Source organism: Astyanax mexicanus, chromosome 16 (assembly GCF_023375975.1).
Source record: "Astyanax mexicanus isolate ESR-SI-001 chromosome 16, AstMex3_surface, whole genome shotgun sequence".
Taxonomy (NCBI): Eukaryota; Metazoa; Chordata; class Actinopteri; order Characiformes; family Acestrorhamphidae; genus Astyanax; species Astyanax mexicanus.
The window spans coordinates 34,343,068-34,362,393 of NC_064423.1; the positions used below are offsets into that span (position 1 = coordinate 34,343,068).

The window sequence follows — 19,326 nt, forward strand, 5'->3', positions numbered from 1 at the left end:
GCTCTCTCGCTCTCTCCTGATGACTGACCCTCCCTTTCTCTTCAATGGATTGAGATTTCAGACAGTTTCCTGGCCGGCCCTTCCCCCCACTCACCTCCATCATCGCTGAGGAAGGCCCCCTTGGGAGATACAGGCACTGAAGAACCCCACACGCTGATGGGCTTAGGGTAGTCCCGATCCACTGAGCGCGACTGCTCGTTAAAGCGCCAGTATCTGCGGAGAAAACAGGAGAAAAGTGAGAAAAATAAATAGTTAAGCTGTATTCTGAAAATGTCTAGAGATTATACACACATTATTAATTTAGTTCAATTCAAGTAAAATTAAATAAAATACACACATATGGTTTTCATTTTGATTCACTGACTATCCCATATGTAGTCATTTTTGTTGTAAAAGTTTCAATTACATGTTTTAATTATCATTTTCCAAACTAAAAAATAAGTTACCATTTTAAACAATCGAAATATCGAAAAATGAACACTAATTGTGCATCAAAAAATATATATCCACCATGCTAGTGGCTGCATATTTTCTGCATATCTATCTAATTATTTTTTAATGGGCATGCTTTAGATTGATGATACAATGATACTAACACACTAGTAACACCAAACCAACCACATGACATCCCAAAGCAACCACTTGAGACACCATAGCGACCATATACAGTAGAAAACTATAACAACTGCCCATCAGCCTAAACAATACCATATAGTAACCCTGCATTTACATTAGGAGGCACAAAGTACTATTTTAGTACTTAATGCAATGTATTTTTATATATTTCCTGTAATCTTTTGTATATATAGTTTTATTATAATTTGTTTATTTATTTTCATGCACATGACTCAAGCAGGAAGTCAAAAATCAACAATGTTTTGAGCTAAAAATGTGAATTAATATTTATGATGAGTTATATATATATATATATGCAGTAATGGGGTATGGGGGTATGATGTAATGATTAGACTTTACAGTAGTCCAGGTAATCAACCACATGAATATACTTTATTATATTATTTGTCTGTTATTAATGTATTGACTAGTGCAAGCAAAAAGGCAGTAACTCCCCCCCCTCCCCCTCCTCCCCCCTCTTGTGATTTGCTTATACAGCAGACCAGCTGTGACAGAGGACACCATCACCCCCCTCCCCCACTGACTCATGTTTTATTCATTCAAGTCTACATAGGTAAAAAGTTTGGGTGATGAGACAAATGTGTCTTTAAGGAGACTCCACTGCACTGATTACATACGTTTTCAATGTAAAATGTCTCTCTTGTCAAAACAGGTCAAAGAAAAAAAAAAACAGGGCCATCGGCTCACCTGTCTCCCTTAAAGAAGTAAGTGTATCCAGATGGCTCCCACCAGATAGCGGTCTCTATCTTGTCATAGGGGATGTCTCTGCCGTAATCCATCAGCTCTTGAGGATAACCTGGTTCCAGGTTGGCCTCCCGGAACAGCCAGTACTGACTCCCTGCACAGGAAACCAGGAAACAATAAGAAATGGAGATTAGTTAGGAGATGAGAGGAGAATTTATGCATTATTGTATGAATTATTGTATTACTAAATTCTTATACACGTTTTACATCAAGGAGAAGAAAAAATGGGTGGGACAATAGTGGGATACAGCTGTATCAATTTAATTCAATTTTTCACAACAAATATCATAAAGAAGTGATGCCAACAGTAGCAAGGTTAAGGCGGCAACAGTACCAGGAACTCCCTTATACTAAGAGAAAGAAACCTTAGGAGGAACAAAGACTCAGTCTGAGGAACCCATCCCCTTCTGGTCAACTCAGACAGTAAAAAAAAACAAATGGTACAGAGAGATAATATGGAGCTATAGCTAATGTAGAAACAGGTTCTGATTTATAAGGTATCAGGCCTTATTAATGTTTGGACTGATATTTCTGTTCAAACTAAGGAAGTTTTAAGATCTAAAAGTCTACACCAAAGTTTGTGTGTTTGTTAGAAGCCAAAAATATTTGGTCTGATTAGATTTGGTTTGGTTTTGCACTGTAGTTTAACTTAAGAGCTTAAAGATTCGGTAACACTTTACTTGGATGGTCCATTTGATGGCCTCTTTGATGCTCAACTGACTTTCAACTAACATTCAACTACATGTCTATTAAATGCAAATGAACTAAAAGGTGAAAGTAAATGATTCTCTATGGAATATAACCCAACATTCAACTCTAACCCAAACGCTTATCTTAATATTTTAGGATTGGGTTTAGGGTTAGATTTTAAGTTTAGGTTAAGGTTAGGGTAAGGGTTAGGTGTAGGGTTTGATTTTATGGTTGATTAAGGGTTAAGGTTAGGGTTAGGTGTTCGGTTAGGTTCTATTTTAAATCATTTACATTCAACATAGGGTTAAGTTAAATTTAATGGGCATTCAATTCAGTGTTTGTTGAATGTCAGTTGAGCATCAACAAGGCCATAAAATGGACCATCCAAGTAAAGTGTTACCAAAGTTTCTTTTGCTAGATTCTGTCATCATTACTTACGTGAATGCGCCATAAATTAGAGGGTTTGAGCCACAAATGGTCAAACACGATGACAGGATGGCGTCGTAATTGTTTAAAAATTATTTTAAAAAAGATTTAAAAATGAAGCAAATTAAGGTGGGTTTAAAAAATAGATTTTCATTTGGATGATCTGCTATATCTAATTCATATAAAGCAGCCAGCATCACTACCACACAAGCTGTTATTGTAACTGTAATAGCCATAAGTTTGAATTGAAAATTTAACTAAAAATGTAACTGAATTACGGCTTTGCAAATCAAAATTCACAGGCAAAACTGCAACACAAGCAAACGACACAGCAACACTGTTCCATAATGGAGGATTATGAAAAGGCACCACAGATTTGATTATGCAGGAAGTTATTAAGCTTTCAGTGGGAGATGACTGCAGGAACAATCAGTTAGGGCTCAGTGCCGCCAAAGAGGTTTTCGATTTCACCCTAATGAAGTAATAAAAAACACAATGCTAACGTAAGTCGAACCCTTGACTATTTTTATGTACCTGTGGTTTTTCTGTCCAGGCAACTGTGGGGCTGACTTAAAAGGGATATAGAGCACCAGCTAAAACAATCCCATAATATGGCATACATTGCTCAGAGTCTCCAATAAAAACCCCATTGAAAAAAGGGGCCATTGAATCTAAAATCAGTGGTGATCCTCATCTTGTAACTCAGCTCCATCTAAAGAAGTGAGCATGAAGGCATTCTTAAACAGTCAAAGCCCAGCTGCCAGTCACTGAAACTCTAGATTTGCATGATAGATTTGTGTAAAGAGTTATAGATATATAGATATATATTTTGAACAGTTTAAAATATCCTTAAAATATCCCATCCTAGCCACTTTGCCTGATGCCACTTTAGTTCATCTATGTGAACATAGTCTCAGAGTCAGCGCTGAAAAAAAAGCTGAGATAATAGAGAAAAAGAAAAGGGAGGGAGAGGAAGGGCAGTACCGCTGCACGCTTAATAGGCTTTTATGGCGAATAATAGGGACTTTCCCAAAGGTAGTCATAGAAATGAGCAGACACTCCCCTATTTTCTTAAAGACTTGTTTTGCAGCTCGCTGGTAAACATACAGTAAATAACTGCTGTGGATGACAGCATTGCAAACGATGTAGTAACAGTTTGGGTTTGGTCCCAATCCAACATTCCTAGCGGTTACCAATAACAGAGCATGCATTGCTCAACATCATAACAGATGCATAGATCAGGCTGTAGGCTATATATATTTTTTTGTGTGTGTGTTTTAATCATTGTTATGATTTTACAGCATGGCAGACTTAGTGGCACCATCTGCATGGTTGCAGTTTGACTCTACTGGCCTATATTCTCATATTCTCATCCTCCCAAAAATGCAACCTCTGCAGACGGCATCTGGGGGCCGGGGGGACCGCTGGCTGATGCAACGCCAAGGCCTCGCCTCAAATATAACAGATGTTGCCGTCCAAGACTTTTCAGTCCCCCTGGTTTCTTTCTGATGGCCGACATCCAAGTTTAAGAAGACCTTGCCAATGACATCATTTGCCCTAAAGACGTTTTTCTAAGTTTTCTCTCAAGCTTCTCTCTGGCTCTCTCGTTTTTTTTTGTTTCTTATTTCAGAACAATACTATCTAAACCCCCCTCCCGCCTTTTCTCAGCAACACTGTTCCATAATGGAAGATTATGAAAATACATCACAGATATGATTATGCAGGAAGCTATTAAGCTTTCAGTGGGAGATGACTGCAGGAACAATCAGTCGAAGGATTAAAGGAACGCTCAGTGCCCCCAGAGAGGTTTTCGATTTCACCCTAATGAAGTAATAAAAAACACAATGCTAACGTAAGTCGAACCCTTGACTATTTTTATGTACCTGTGCTTTACCGTCCAGGCAACTGTGGGGCCGACTTAAGAGCCATAGAGCAATACAGCTAAAGCAGTCCCATAAGGCTTTTAGTACCAGCCTATACGTTGCTCAGAGTCTCCAATAAAATCCCCACTGCGTGCAAATAAGACTCCACAGTCCGAGAAACCTCGAGTCCTTTCACTAATCCTACCTGTAAAATTCATCAGCCTTAAGCTAATAGTTACTTAAGGGAAATCCAAGACCAAAGACACTTCCTCTGCCCAGTGACACAGATCAAAATCAATGGGTCCCAATGCTAAAGACAGGAATTAGTCATGCGCTGGGCATGGCACACTGACGTAAAGTGGAACTGGCATACGTAATGGTTTCCACAGCTTGGAGAGTTTTTAACAAACCTATATACTGGATATAAATGAGGTAAATGAGGCAAAACATCAAGACCTAATGCCACCAAAACCAGACCTTACCAAGACATTATCATCAGATCCTTTAAGTCCTGTCAGTTGGGTTGTAAAGAAAACAGAACTCATTAGACCAGACAACCTTCTTTCATTGCTCAAAGGTCTGGTCAAAAAGCTTGTGTTCCCATTGCAAGAACTTATAGTGGTGGAAAGGTATTAGCATGGGCAGACTGACTGGTCTATTTGATCTAAAACACTGTTACTTCTTCCTGTAACCAACCTTAAACATTTCAAACTTGTAACACTGTGTTCAGGATTGGAAAGCCTGTTTTTTTCCACCACAACTGATCAGGAGCAAAACACAAAAATGTAAAAACTTGGCAAAAATTAGTTTTTGTTCTGTTCTGTTCTGTTTTAAAAATGTCAAAGTCAAAGTCTAAATGATCTGCAATTTTGTTAAAGAAGAGTCTGTGCAGTTCAGAGGCAAAGACAGACTAGCCCTTATTGAGACGTATCCTGTTTTCCTATAGCCAGTGTCTCAGACTGCCTTCATTGAGTTTACAGCGAAGCCTAAAGGAAGTGTAACCCACCTGCTTACCATTTTGAAAAAAGGGGTTTTAAAACTGTTTTACTGTTAGAATTTTTGAATACTGGAGAAGGATATACATTTTATAGGATTATAAAAAAAATCTTACAGAAAATGGGTGGGGCTGCTATGAAACATATAGGGATTGGCAGAGCTACATATCACACTACAATCAGCCAGAAGAGGCACTAGAGGCATATGTTCATGCTTTCTACATTTCTATAGTCATTGGTTCTTTTCAGTTTGGTTAAATACAAAGTTTGATTGTTGTTTTACTGTTTAACTTAAATCTAAGACCTAATCGTGCCCTGTTTTAATAAGTAATCAACATTATTTGCTTAATTTATGTCTTAGGTTTGAAATTTGAAATTAAATGTCTTAAACAGAGTAGACAGTAGACAAAAATCACCATAGAATCACCTTTGAAAAACACGAATCTGCCGTCATGTCTCTCATAGGCTGAGTCAATATCTCCCGGTAGTCCCCTCCAGAAGTGGCCAATAGGCATGGGGTAGTTATCCAGCACCCGGTTCCTCCTGACTCTCCAGAACCAGCGTCCCTAAAAGTGTAAAGCATATGTGTTAGAGAAGAAGAGACTGGTTTGTAGTTGTTCTTTAATGACGCTTATGGTCACAGTGGACGTTTCAGACGTTTCTCCAGCAGCTGTCAGTAAGGTTCAGAGTTCTGGAGGCTCAAAGCTGCTGGTTCTCCTCCAGACCGAGGCCCAAATCAAGCTGGTCTGTAAATCACTGATGCCAAGCCACAGTGTTCTTAGTGAACTGTACTTTAAACATTAAGGGAATACAGCATGTTTCCATGTTCAAGTGGATTGACATCAAGCAGCTTCAAATACAACCAAAACACTGTTGTAGAACATCTGTCCACCAAAATCTTGTGAACAATATTATATATTTAAACCTGTGTACAAAAACTAAGCTGAAATGGACATGTTTTTTTCTGTACCTTTTCTATGCTTATTTTTGGACAAAATCAATTTTATAATTTTTACAGCTCTGGAAAAAATAAAAGATCACTTAATAATTACGAATTTCTTTGCTTTTACCAAATTAAAAACCCCTGGAATGTAATCAAGAGGAAGATGGATGATTACAAGCCATCAAACCACCAAACTGAACTGCTTGACTTTTTTGCGCCAGGAGTGACATAAAGTTATCCAAAAGCAGTGTGTAAGACTGGTGGAGGAGAACATGCCAAGATGCATGAAAACTGTGATTACAAACCAGGGTTATTCCAACAAATATTGATTTTTAAACTCTTAAAACTTTATGAATATGAACTTTTTTTGCATTGTTTGAGGTCTGAAAGCTCTGCGTCATTTTTTGTTATTTCAGCCATTTCTCATTTTCTGCAAATAAATGCTCTAAATGACATTATTATTATATATACAGCAAAATCAGAGAAACCGATTCAGAAACTGAAGAAGTGGTCTCTTAATTTTTCCCAGAGCTCCAGATCATCGGTATTACAATATATGTGCCGACATGCCAAAAATCATGGGACAGGAACTAGACATGACTAGACTTCCCATGCCCCATGACTTTTGCCATGTTCCATTGAAGGTAGTTGTGGAGCAGTTGAACTCTGTTCTCTAAAATTATCCACTAGTAATGATCCCAGAGTCTGGGATATCTTTTTTTTTTTTTGAGTTTTATATTTACTCCAGTTATGTTTGCCTAAAGATTACACACAAATTACGCATGATAAACATGCAAAAGTTTCTATTATAAGAAATGAGGAGGAGGAGTAAACTGCTTTCTTTAAGGTACTGTACGAAACTGTTGACTTCAAGTCATTCTACTATGGCATTCCTCCAAATAACCCTTTTTGGCAGGTTTATTTTTAAGAGTATGTTACTTTTTACACAGAAACGGCTGCAAGCTCCTAAACGAACACAGCCCAAACCGGCTGCATGCTCTTACCCGCTGCGTGCAAGTCCATAAACTCCACGGCCTGCGAGCAAGCCCTTCACATTTCTCCTCTGCTTCTTGGGAACTGAGCCAAGACCTTTGGATTACTTCAAACCTGACCCAAATTAAAGTCAGTGCCAAGCCTGCAGCCAGCGGTTCTCTAAATTTAACCCATGCCCTCCAGCCCTGGTCTCAACCAGCTCCTATACACAGCCAATATAATCTATTAATTCACTGATAAGACACGCTAGACCCTGAAACTCAGAGAACAGGGGTCCGTGTTCTATAAAGCTTAATACAGCCATGGACCCACCTGCACAAATTATTTTGCAAACCTTCAAGGACCCTTTTTAAATGGTGCAGTCACATCCACACAGGCAGCCAGTGGGTGGGTGGCCATTCTCTAAAGCTCCTCTGAACCCAAAGCAAAAATGTGTAACGAAACTGAGGCCGTAGCGCGCAATAAAATAACAACACTCGCACAACACAGCTATTAATATCTGCCTGTGAATCTAGCTGCCATCTCGCGTGTCTAATTAGATCTGGGTTTGACTCACCACATCTTGCAGGGCAACTTTTTTTCCATTTGTCTTATTGGCTGTATAAAACGCTGATTATGCATAAAACGTGACAAACATGTTAGCAACTAGGCCACAGGAAATCACTTAAACCTTCATTAGACATGAAAAAGAGAGGAAAAGCTGAAGCAGCACATACGCAGAACCCACAAGACTGTCAAGGAATTTTGTCCAAGGCCCAGAACAATGTTAAGGGTTCTTCAGTTTGAAACTATGAAGAAATACCTCAAGGTGCTTTGAGGAACATCAAAGAAAATGTCTTTTTAATGTTACTTTAATGTGAACCTCAAGCTTTCTTGAAGGCTCCTTCTATTAAACTTCTATTTTTAACTGTAAGAAAACAGTATTACTACTTGTCTGCTAGTTTCAGATGGTTTAAGCTGGTCACTGATCATCAAAGTGGTTGATAAGATGGTCATCCTGAGGAAAACAGCTGTGTTTTTTTGCCTTGGAACTCTCCTATGGAGTCCATTTTCACCCAGTCTCTTTCTTACTACTAAATCATTAACACTGATCCTAACTGAGGTAAGTGAGACCTACAGTTTTTAAAGTGTTGTTCTGGGTTCTTTTGTGACCTCCTGGATGAGTTGTCCATGCCCTTTTGGAAAGTTTTGGTAGGCAGGTCACTCCTGGGAAGGTTCACCAGTGTTCCATGTTTTCTCCATTAGTAAATAATAGCTCTCACTGTGGTTCTCTGGAGTCTCAAAGCTTTATAAATGACTTTGTAACATTTTCCAGACTGATAGATGATCAATGACTTTCAGATCACAACATTATGTGTTGTTTTTGAGATCTTTTATCTGCTTCATGTTGTCAGAAAGGTCCTATTTAAGTGATTTCTTGATTCTACAGGTCTGGCAGTAATCAGGCCTGGTTGTGGTTAGTAGTGAAATTGAATTCAGCTTTCCATAAAGTGTGATTAAATCACAGTTCATTTATGAGGGGTGGGTAAAGACTTTTTCACAAAGTGCTAGATGGTTTGGATAGTTTTTTTTCCCTGACTAAAGGAAATCATCAATTAAAAAGATATTTTTTTAATTACTCAGGTTATATTTGTCTGATAATAAAAGTTTGTTTGATAATCTGAAAACATGTAAGTATGAGAAAAATGCAAAAACAAAAGAAATCTGTAAGGGGCAAATACTTTTTCACAAAACTGTATGATTAAGGAAAGCATACATGAGTACACAAAGTTGAGTTAACTCAAAAATTGAGTGTGTAATCAGTGTGTTATCTCAGTCAAGTCAGTTCTAACATCAAGTTAATCATTTTATAGTGTACCTGTCACATCCTGGTCTCGTCTCGTGTCTGTGTGTCTTCCCCACGTGACCTGTGCTACCCTGTGTCTCCCGTCTCAGTACTTTTCCACCTGTTTCTCATTTGTTGCTCCGCCCCTTCCCCAGGTGTTTCTAATTATAGTGTGTTTCCTGTTTCTTTAAATAGCCCTCCTCTGCCACTTTGTCTCCGTCGGTCTTTGCACCTTCACCTGTCGTTTGTCTCTCTCTGTGTTTAATAGCTTTTCTCAGTGTTTCCTTGTTCTCTCTTAGCCTTGGTTTCTTGTTTATTTCTTGTTTTCTCGTTTATAGTTTATTTCCTTGTTTATTTCTAGTTTCTTGTTTTATTTCTTGTTCCCTAGCTCCCTGTATATACCCTGCTTGTGTTGATTCCTAGTTTATTCCTTGTATATATATTCCCTGTTTGTTTATTTATTATCTCTAGTTGGTTTAGTTTAGGTTCTTTGATTTGTTATTGGTTATTTGTGTATCTTTGTTTCATGTTACTTGTTCCTTGTTTTCTTGTTATTTATTTATTAAATTATTATTTATTTTCACCCTACCTGCACTTGTGTCCGCCCCCTCGTCTCCCTGCCTGGGTATTCCTGACAGTACCAGCTACGTCTTGTGTACTAACAGAGTGAATAACCGCCTTGTAAACTGCTGTAAAGAGCTCAATTACCTCCTGCAGAGTTATACGAATGTTCCTCTAATGTTCCACTACAGCAGTAACTATAATTAGGTAGCACTTATTCATAAGTAATTGCGTGAGGTCTTTCAAAACACCAGTGCTGCGTGAGGAGAGCCTGCAGAAGAAAATCCCTGTCGTGCTGCTTTATGCACTCTTCCTCACCTCTCCCACTGCGAGGACAAAAACGGCAGAGAGAGGACTTCTTTCATCCAGTGAAAAGAGAGGATCATATGATCCGCTCCGTGTCATTCTGATAAAAAGGGAAGGTAACGAGGGAGACACCGGGACAAAGAAGCAGCTTCTTTCATGTAGAGGAGAGATCACATGATGACATAACACGGCTCAAGGACCATTAACCCTATAAACTGCAGGCTCACTCTTCACTAAATAGTAAAATACTATAAATCACTCAGTAACTACTAAAAATAAGTCAGTAACTACTACGAAACTATGAAGGCATGTAGCTGAGAGTGAGAAATTGAAATGTGGGCTCACATCCAGGCCCCCAGGGACGAGGCGGCTCCGTATGACAGTGGGTACTGTCTGAGTTTGAGTGCAAAACCACAAGTAACTGCTGAGAAACTGCGTTTTCCCCTCAGGGCCATAGCTCAACTGAATCAGGCCTCCGATAATTCCCTGTAATTGCCAGCTTTACAACCCTCACACATGTCTCTCTGAACTCTCTGAACACCAGCAGTGACAGATTGACTATATGGTAAAACACATTACTAATATACAGTAAATGTATACAGTAATATTGAAATATTGGCCTCACTTTATTTGGATGGTCCATTAGAGATTCCTCATAGATGCAACTCTAATCTTGCCATTTTAGGGTTAGATTTAAGGTTAGGGCTAGTTTTAGGGATGATTCTTGGTTCAAGTTAGGCTTCTATGTATACAGAATTATTTACATTCACTCAAAGTTGAGCTGCATTTAATAAACATTCAGTTGGATGTTAGTTGAGTATCTATGAGTCTTCTCTTATGGATCATCCAAATAAAGTGTAATTAAAATGTCCTATACAATATTATTAATATTTTATTGATGTATGCGAGCACACCACAGTAGTGCTTCTATCTCATCATTTTTGGCATGTCAATGTTTGTTGTGACATTCATTATATAGTGTATGCAAACTTATTTCGAGTATGATACAAACATTTTGAACATACAGTCATATGAAAAAGTTTGGGCATCCCTATTAATCTTAATCATTTTTAGTTGTAAATATTTGGGTGTTTGCAACAGCCATTTCAGTTTGATATATCTAATAACTGATGGACACAGTAATATTTCAGGATTGAAATGAGGTTTATTGTACTAACAGAAAATGTGCAATATGCAAACTATTTTCTATTATATATATATATATATATATATATATATATATATATATATATATATATATATATATATATATATATATATAATAGAAAATAGTTTCAATCATGCAGACAACTTTTATGGAGATGAGGATTTTATTTTCCAGCAGGACTTGGCACACTGCCCACACTGCCAAAAGTACCAATTGGCCTTATATAATATTGGGTTCTTCTAAAACAGTGATTTTTAGGTTTTCATTGGCTGTAAACCATATATATCAATATAATATATGAGTTTCACATTTTGAAACAAATTACTAAAATAAAGTAACATTTCAAAGATATTCACATTTTTCTGAGATGCACTAGTACTGTATAAACTGTGCTCAGAATCACCCATCACTTAAATAATCAGAGATGTTGAACCAATTGGGATATTTTAGTATCTGAAATATGTTGCAATATAAATAAAACAGCAAATGACTATTGAATCAGTGTAGTATAGGGTACTTTTTTACTGTTTAATTATTTCACTATTTTACTCAGAAACAACCACAACCTCCTATTGGTCCCTAAATGAACTCGGCCCCAAGGACACGGCTCTGCCCCTTACTAAGCGTTAGCCTGTAAAAGAGTCCAGCCCTGAGTTTTACAGGCCTAAAGCCCACGTAAGCTGATTAAGAGCAGGTCTGGAGCAGCAGGGCCTGAAGCCTCCGCCCGGCCCTCAGGTGCTGCAGCTGGAAGTCAGCAGTGCTGCTGCTCTTTATAGGCCAGGCTGCTCCTGACCACAGTGCACTGTGACCATCATTCCCCCAGTGAATCACAGGCCCTCACTTTCCACTTTCACTGCCTGATAAACCAGCACACGGCTTACTGTATACAGCTGAGAATCACATGACCAGGATCTCACCATATGCGACAGATTGCTGTATCTACTGTAACTGTAGATTAATCCCTATTTATAACAGAACATCTCACCATATGATGTTACAATACGCTTCCTATGGTAATAATGATTTCAATATTTACACTATATACTAAATACTGCGATTCTCTTATACTGTATATTCAATATTTGACACCACGTATCAACAAAATACGATACAACCAAAACGATATACCGATAAACGATACTGTATATTGTGATAACGATATATTGTCACAGCCCTAATCTACTCTAACATCTGTCTAAATATAGTATTTTACATTGCTAGATCAGCAAAGGAATGACTTAGGGTGCTTTAATACCAAACCAAAATAGCAGACCGTGTAATAGGAGCCACAAACCACAGTCTGGACCAAATTACAAAAATTTGGTTTGACCAAAAGAGAATATAGATCAGTCTGGACAGACTGAACCTAGATTTGGTTTGTTTGCAGTAAAATAACCTTCTTTACTGATGGTTCAGACTTTCGTTATCAATTATAGGAAGTTTAGGCAGGCTAAAAAAAGGGTCACTTATTAAACAACAGAGGAAGAGTAAGGAACATTATTGTGCCGAAATTCAACTAGGCCTGTCACATTTGTTATATAATCACCTAAAAGTAAAAAAATAAATGCTTGAAATAGATCATTCTGTGTGTAACACATTCATTTTGAACTGAATTACTGAAATAAAGTAACTTTTCACTGATATTGATATTTTTTAAATGCACCTGTATGTGTTATTGTATATTATTACAGTATTATAAAACAAGCAACAGTCAACTCAATAAGGTAATTTAATTTTTAATTGCAATTATTGTGATTATACCATAACAGTTAATCATTATTGTGACGGCCCTAGCTGCAAGAGATAACATTGCACTGGTGATTGCAAGTGAGCTGTATCTACTGTAACTGTAGATTAACCTCTTATTTATAAACAGAAATATAAGGAATCAGAGGAGAATCTGTTATATTTTTTTTGCTTTCCGAAGAATAAACTAGAACTTACCTTAAAAACGAACATCTCTCCTCTGAGCATGGTGACTGTGTCGAAGTTGCCCTCACAGATGTTGGGTCCGTACTGGTCTGGGCGGTCAGTGGTCCGCGGCCGGTCCGGGCGGCGGGGAGGGGCTCTCGGAGGGTCTTTAGGAGTGTTGGGGCGACGAGGGGTCACAGTGGGCAGGGCCTGAGTGGGACTACTGACAGGAGGCCCTAGAGGACAGGAATTAGAGGAGATAAAAGTGAAGGTCACTTATACGCTAAATGGTCAAAAGTATTGGGACACCTGCTAATTCACAGTTTCTTCTGAAATCAAGGGAATTTAACAGGAGTTTATACTTCTTTTGCTGGAATAAAAAGAGTATTGCTGTGAGTACTGATTGCTTTAAGTGACAAGAGAAAAGTCAGTGAGGCCAGAATGTAGTGAGGCCAAAAATACTAATGTAGCATTGGATGGATAATAATAATAATAATAATAATAATAATAATAATAATAATAATAATAATAATAATAATAATAATAATAATAATAATAATTATTATTATTATTATTATTATTACAGATTACACAGTTCCAGCTTTCCACATCACAATGCTGTGGGCTTTATACATCTCTATAGCTCAAGCGTAGTATTAGGCATGGTGCCAGTTGTGTAAATAACCCTCAATCGCTAAGGGTCTGCATGTGGACATGCCATTTTGTCACTTACTTGCATTACTAACTACATACCTTGCATACTAGTCCAAAGTGTAAAAGGTTAAAATGGTATTCTCTAAGCCTAATAGTGTCCTGGTAGCCAGTAGACCTGTTGCGATAACTATTTTAGTTTGGACAATATATTGTCCAAGAAATAACTGCGATAAAAGACTATTATTACTAGAATCTAAATAATAACCTAAATAATTTTGACAAATAAAACAAAACAATTGCTTTTTTAAAACAAGGTTAAAAACACTGTGCATTAATGAAGAATGTACGATAAATCAACATTGTAATAATAGTGACAACCCTAGCAGCCAGTGTTGAATACAGAGTAATATCAGGGAGCTGTTTCAGTTTCTAATGCATGCAGTGGGGAAGCAGGCCGAGCATTCTTTGGCAACACACTGGGCACGCAGCCTGCTCACCCACAGCGGAAAGTCCTCTCCTACTTACTCAAAAATAACACTAATCTAAACACTGCAAGCAGCAAGCGGACCACTGCGGTCCCAACCCAAAACTATTCGAACCGCACGCCTCACAGAATTACCACAAAAACTAAACCTTATCAACATTATACTCAGATAAATACCACCAAGACAAACCCACTAAACCAAACCCAACCGAAACCCAACATCCCTAAACAACAGTAGTGTCGCTTATTCAAAGTGAAGTTAGGCCAACATTCCAAACATGACCTGCAATGACTTCAATGACTGCACCATAACCTATAAGGACAGCTTTAATCTCTTACTGTAACAGTTTTGGGGCCATATTTTAGTGATCTATTGCACAATAGGTCAATTGCAGATCGCACAGCTGGATTTAGGGTGTTTCTGAGTGTCTTTGGTATCATCAGGGTGCAAAGAGTACATCTTGCGCAGCTCAAAACATTCCAAAGGCACGAACTAATTCTCTTAATTAATCTTTAGTGTGTTTTATCTTTGGTCGTAGCATGAAATAAACCAAATCAGTGTGTCACTAGTCATTCCCTTTAAGAGCCAGGTGAGCTCTGACTTTGGCACGTTCGTATCTTAACAGTGCAATGCTTTGTGCGTCTCAGCAAAGGATACTGACCTGTGCATTAACGCTGTGATGGTGCACCAGCAGCTCATTTAAGAGTACAGTAATGTTATTTTATTCTTTATTAAGTTTATTGTTGAGTTAAAAGTCAGGTTTGCTCTCTGCAGTGTGTTTGTGTGTGTGTGAAATGAATTTTGACAAATGACTGTTGTCAATGTTTTAATTTACTTTTAATTTAGATTTAATTTAGTTTTAATTTAGATTTAGCTTCAGATTCTTCTTCTTCATTTGGTTGATTTTTGTGAAGTGTTGTTTTTTTCAATATCAGGTAAAATGGGCCAGGTAAGATTATAGCATTATGATTCTTTCAAATTTTACAGCCAATCACGATAAGTGTTCTTGCATTGTTGCATCCACACAATGTTACATGAAACAATAGTTTTGATTGGTCGGAGGTTGCTAAGGTGGGCGGAGCAAAGAGTCATAGGAAGTATGTTAGAGAAATCGTATGGTGAGGACAAGATACTGTCTCAAATTTTACTCATCACTAATAAGAGTGAAAAAAGCAATTATAAGTATACATACCAACAAAAAATAATGTTTTGCTCTTTGAAAAAAAATTGCAATTAAAAAGAAACTTTGCTTTTTGTCATTTAAGTCATTTATGGCACTGAAACATTTTTACTGAATGTTGTGTTGTAGCTCAGAAGGGAACCTACTGATACTCCAACTCTCATTATTCCAATACAATTATATACCTAAGATATCAATTAAGAAAAATATCATTAGATCCCATGGAAAGCTAATTTATTGGTCTTAAAAGTCATTTAATTATCTGTGACCAGTGTAGATACTAAACTATAAACCTTGACTTAAAATACTGAAATTTGCATTATGTAAAAATATTAACAGAGGGTCACACATGCAGTGGAATGAATCAAATGAAGATATTTCAGCATAGTAGTGTTGATTTCAGGAGTGCTCTCTTATGAAGATACTGATATTATCATTCATCTCTAGGTAGAATCTGTGGAGCATTTTATGGGTGCTATAAAAAAACCTTTTTAAGAGGTTAAGGGTGTAGGAGGTGTAGATTACCATAGATCTGCTGGATCCCCCTGAGATCATCCTCCGGAAGCTGGAAGTTTTCTGTGTCCATCCACTGGTAGAAAGGAGCCATTATAGCCATGGGGTTATTGGAGTGTTCCAGACCCAAAGCATGACCCAGCTCATGAACTGCCACCAGAAACAGATCATTACCTAGAGAATGGAGAAAGAGAGAGAGAGAGAGAGAGAGAGAGAGAGAGAGAGAGAGAGAGAGAGAGAGAGGCAAATTAAATGACAAAGCAAATTGAATTGAAGCTGTGCTGGTAGGTCAGCAGGAGCTAATAGACAGAAATGAGGAAAAGGCTGATTTATTTTGAGTCTTCTGTATCTCCCCTCACTCTAAGGAGCAGATATTATCTTCTGAAGTGCTGTACTGTCAGTATATGTAAGAGTGGTCACAGGAAACAGAAGTATGGTAAATGAGGGCTTTATTACACATTTATAAGCACTGAATAATGCATTTATAAAGCTGGATTTCTATATTCATGAATAGCTTATGCTAGTAACCTTAACATGACATGCAAGATTTTATGAATTAAATGATATTGTAATGTTTTAACATGCCTATGTTTTGAAAATCATATTTATAACTTTTAATTAAAAGCATTTAAAAGAGGAAAAAATATGGTATACAATCATAAAATGATACTAAAGTGTAAATGTCTACTAAATTCAGCTTAAAGAAAGTGATATCCATATAAAAAGTGCTACCAATATAATTTAAAGGCCTCAAAATCCTTCACAGAATTGATATGTAATGTGTATAAACAGGTGTTTGTATACATCATCATGTAAACTCTACATCCTATGGGAAAGATGCCTTATAACAGTGTTATAACAGTAGTAAAAGTTTACCACTTTAGTTTAAGGGCATCAAAATCCTTCATGAAAGTGAAAACGGTCATAATGACACTGCTGAGAGCTCATATCGTCGCTGTCCAATGAAAAATCCATTTTTGTCGATTTATAGTTTTCTACATAATCTGAACAGACAAACTGTCCTTTACACTTTGCCAAAATTTCTTGATGAACGGACCAATAGAAACTCTTCAAAATGACCTGAAATAAACTCTTTTTACATTGACTTCTATTGAAAGTTTACAAGTTTTTTTCTCTCTCCTGTAAAGTTGCTGTTTTGGAGATAAGTGTTTTTCATTGGACAGCGACGATATGTATAGTGTAAATTTATTTTCATACGGTACATTTTAATGAACTTAATATATATAAATGTTATGCAACCATTTTACATGTCGTAAAACCTGTTATTATGAAGCAATACATTGTTAGCCTTCAAGAAAGGTCATCGGTAAGTCTAACCTGCTACTCACAGGCCTTGGCTTAGTTCAGAAATATGGCGAAGGCCTATAAATAAGTGGGCTGGATAAATAGGGCGAGCCCCAGAGGTTAGCAACAGGAGATTTGTGGGTGTGCTGGGACCACTGTTCGCCTGTTAGTTCCGGATTGGTGTTGAAAGTGGGAAGCCTCTCAATCTGCCCTCTGTTTGAAACCTCAGTCGTCCTGGTCACCGCAGGTCAGCAGGCACCGTGCTGGGCTGAGACGACGAGGAAAAGCTGATTGACAGGATGCAGTATTTTGGCGTGTCGCTCAGAGACGTGGGAAGGTTGGAAGTTTACACTTGTATATCAGCCACAACATTAAAACCACTGACAGGTGAACGGAAAGACAAAAAACACGCCTATCTGCAACTTACAGGACTTAAAGGATCAAAATCTGGATGTTGGACGATCACCACCCTATCTCATTTGGATTTTTCCCAAAAGTATTAGATGGAGCATCCTTTGTCATTGCAGAGAACACAGTTTTACTGCTCCACAGCTTAGTCCTGGGGGCTTTATACCCCTCTAGCCCACATCTGGCATTATTTTCAGCTCTTAAGAGCAAGAAGCTGCAATTTGTTGTAGCAGATTATGAGGACATTCACTATATTCACTGTAACTATGGAATAACTAACTTTTTAAAAAAATCCAGCTCAAAACTAACTTTTGCTTGTCACTAGGTTTGAGTGGTCCAAGCTGGTCTTTGATGGTCAAGGTGGATGGTCACCTATGCTAGCGGATTAACCAGCTAATGACAATCATGATGCATGTTACATTTGACTTTGGGCAAGCTTGGACATCAAACTTGGTTTTGCTGGTCATGCTGGTCAATCTGGTTGTTTTTAAACTTTTCGGGTTGATCATATTTGTAGACCAGCTAGACCAACAAACACTAGCTAACAAATACCTTATACTGGTCAAGAATTAAGCTGGTCAACCATCTCAGGCTAATTTTTGTAGCGTATCTACACTTTTAAGTTAAGTTAAATCTGGTCCTTTGTGTGAATAGTTTGCACAGGTATGAATATAATCATCACTTTTGAATATGGACCAAACCTACTGCACCAAGACTTTTGTTGGTGACAAGTTGGTGGTTAATATAATGGTTAACATCTTGTCCAGAACACAGGATTTCTCCCAATCCATGGCAACAGGGCTCCAAGTTTATTAACTTTTAAATTGATCTGATTCTGATTAGAGCAAACCAACTATAAGTGTAAAAAAAAACTTAAAATCTGCTGATCGCCATCAGCAGCCAGAATCCGAGAGAGCACAATTGGACATGCTCTCCTTAGGTCTTAACACATCACTCCCAAGGTAAAGTCGGTCAGCACAGCTAGCTGTCTGTTAGCTGGTGTATCCAAACTGGATTGCTGTGCTCTCCTCTAAAGGCCTTGAATACCCAGTACTGCCACATCAATTGCAGTTGGAAAAGAGGCGGGTCTAACTTCTTTTACATGGTTGACAGGCCTGACGTTGTCAGTCAGCCTTCTCTGAACTCTGATTCACACATTAAAGACTCCAACTCCCAGCATGCACTCACACCGGACCCTCTGGATCTTCCGTTCATGCTCTCCGATTCTCTGCTTCTGATTGCCAACACCTGTCTGTGTTAGTATAAATACCTCTCACTCTGGTATATTGTCTATTCTTGCTGCAATCCTGTTATTAACCATGCACGTCTCTCGTAAATCACGTTGGCCTAACTACTTGATTATTAAACTTTATGTAAAGTATCTGCATGTGTCTACCTCACATCCTAGGAGGAATTATCCTAGTGTCGGGGGCATTACTAGTGACAATGGGAGTCCTAATAAGTTGTTTTGGTAATTGGTCTTCCAGTTTAGACTGGATGAAAACTGGGTACAATTGAAAATAAATACAAAAATTCAGGAATGACTTTGGTTCAACGTCCAGCCCTGACTATGCCTCATCGTTTTTAATGCACAATATGTCATCCTCTAGTCTTTTATCATTGATCAGGTGAGACAAACTGCTATGCGACACACACTTTCACACACATTTTTCTCGAGCTGTCGGCCTGATTTGTGGACCTAATGCAGCGCAAATGGCTCT

The 19,326-nt window shown here is 37.9% G+C and overlaps 1 protein-coding gene across 1 annotated transcript in view; it reads right to left on the reverse strand.

Annotated features, from left to right (window-relative positions):
- mmp15b (matrix metallopeptidase 15b) overlaps positions 1-19,326 on the reverse strand; it is a 57,937-nt gene that overhangs the window by 6,989 nt on the left and 31,622 nt on the right. Inside the window, exons 5-9 of the mRNA XM_049465483.1 lie at positions 15,905-16,066; positions 13,094-13,296; positions 5,781-5,919; positions 1,324-1,474; positions 95-213 (exon numbers count right to left, since the gene is read on the reverse strand). Coding sequence (XP_049321440.1) covers positions 95-213; positions 1,324-1,474; positions 5,781-5,919; positions 13,094-13,296; positions 15,905-16,066 — 774 coding nt within the window. The remainder of the gene's footprint in view (positions 1-94; positions 214-1,323; positions 1,475-5,780; positions 5,920-13,093; positions 13,297-15,904; positions 16,067-19,326) is intronic.